Raw genomic sequence first — 1,444 nt, 5'->3', positions numbered from 1 at the left:
GTCCCGTTCAGCATGTGACAGACTTGCCCAGTGGCACTGTTTTATACTGTTTAGAATAAGAACAAAGATAATCCTGCCCAGGGCTCACTGCCCTGCTGAGCCCTGGTGGTGCAGTGGTTAAGCGTTTGTCTGCTAACTAGAAGGTCGGCAGTTCAAATCCACCAGCCGCTTCTTGGAAACCCTATGCAGCAGTTCCAGTCTGTCTTACAGAGTTGCTAGGAGTTGGAAACAACTTGACGCTACTGAGTTTGGTTTTTGGGTTCACTGTTGTACAGTAGAGATGTAGTAAAAATAAATGCTTGTGGATGATGTTTGCAAACTTATTTCAGGAAAGGAACAGATTAACTAAAAAATACTTTGAGGACTAAATCTGGCTTTGGGAATACAGACTATGATGAAAACGGTGGTGGTGTGGAGCGGTTGGTGATTCAGATGTGAAATTTCAATTTTTATTCTTTGGTGCAGAGCACATAATTTGTGGGCTACCATTTTAGTATAGGAGAGAAAGAAAAGTGTGTTCAGACTTGGCTACATGTTAATTTTTGTTTTTCAGGCCCTGAAGCAGAGGCCACGATTTGTGGCTTTAAAGAAACAGCCGACCTATTTAGGAGGGGAGAATCTGGAGCTCCGAGATTACCAACTAGAAGGTCTCAACTGGCTTGCTCATTCTTGGTGCAAGTAGGTAGAAAACTGTGCTTGACATTTTCTTTACTGCTTCTGCATTCTTTATTGTTACATGCAAAGAATTACTTCTTTCTACCATGTATTACAGAAACCCTGGTGGCGTAGTGGTTAAGTGCTATAGCTGCTAACCAAAAGGTCGGCAGTTCAAATCCACCAGGCGCTCTTTGGAAACTGTGGGGCGGTTCTTCTCTCCTATAGGGTTGCTGTGAGTCGGAATCGACTTGACAGCAATGGGTTTGGTTTTTTGGTTTACCATATATTACAGAAATTAAAAACAAATCATGATTGAGAGAAGTCTCTTCTGGAATTTTTATGCATTATAATATACTATTTGAAGTAAAGACTACTTTATTAATTAATTAATTTTGGGGGTAATTTGTCTTAGATACCTGTGTTACACTGTTCTTTATGAGTGTAATAGCAAGTTAATTTGTCCAACTTTGGTGTGGAAGTAGTTATTATTAAAAGAAGAATTTTTTTCTTCTTTTCCTTTATAGTAAATTTTGCTAAATTTCCTGTAGTAGTGCTGTGAAAGAGAGCGGGATTTCTTTTGCACCTAGGGTTGCAGTACAGGCTATCCCATTTAGAGGAAGGTTGAACCTGTGAAAAGTGTCCTCACTTTTTGTGATGAGACCACCTTAATCTTGGAGGGAAAAGAGAGAGAGAGAGAGAGATGAGACAATGATAGGATTTGAGTTTTCAAGGTACTTTTGGGCAGTAATCATATTTCATTTACCAAATTCAACCGCAAATTCAAAGT

At 39.5% G+C, this 1,444-nt stretch overlaps 1 protein-coding gene across 1 annotated transcript in view; it reads left to right on the top strand.

Moving 5' to 3' along the window:
• The window catches only part of CHD2 (chromodomain helicase DNA binding protein 2), a 144,332-nt gene that overhangs the window by 56,638 nt on the left and 86,250 nt on the right, over positions 1-1,444 (top strand). Inside the window, exon 11 of the mRNA XM_023727811.1 lies at positions 554-678. Within this exon, the coding sequence (XP_023583579.1) occupies positions 554-678 (125 nt within the window). The remainder of the gene's footprint in view (positions 1-553; positions 679-1,444) is intronic.

The sequence above is a fragment of the Trichechus manatus genome, unplaced genomic scaffold (assembly GCF_000243295.1).
Source record: "Trichechus manatus latirostris isolate Lorelei unplaced genomic scaffold, TriManLat1.0 scaffold00019, whole genome shotgun sequence".
Taxonomy (NCBI): Eukaryota; Metazoa; Chordata; class Mammalia; order Sirenia; family Trichechidae; genus Trichechus; species Trichechus manatus.
This window is presented reverse-complemented; position numbering and strand designations above follow the sequence as displayed.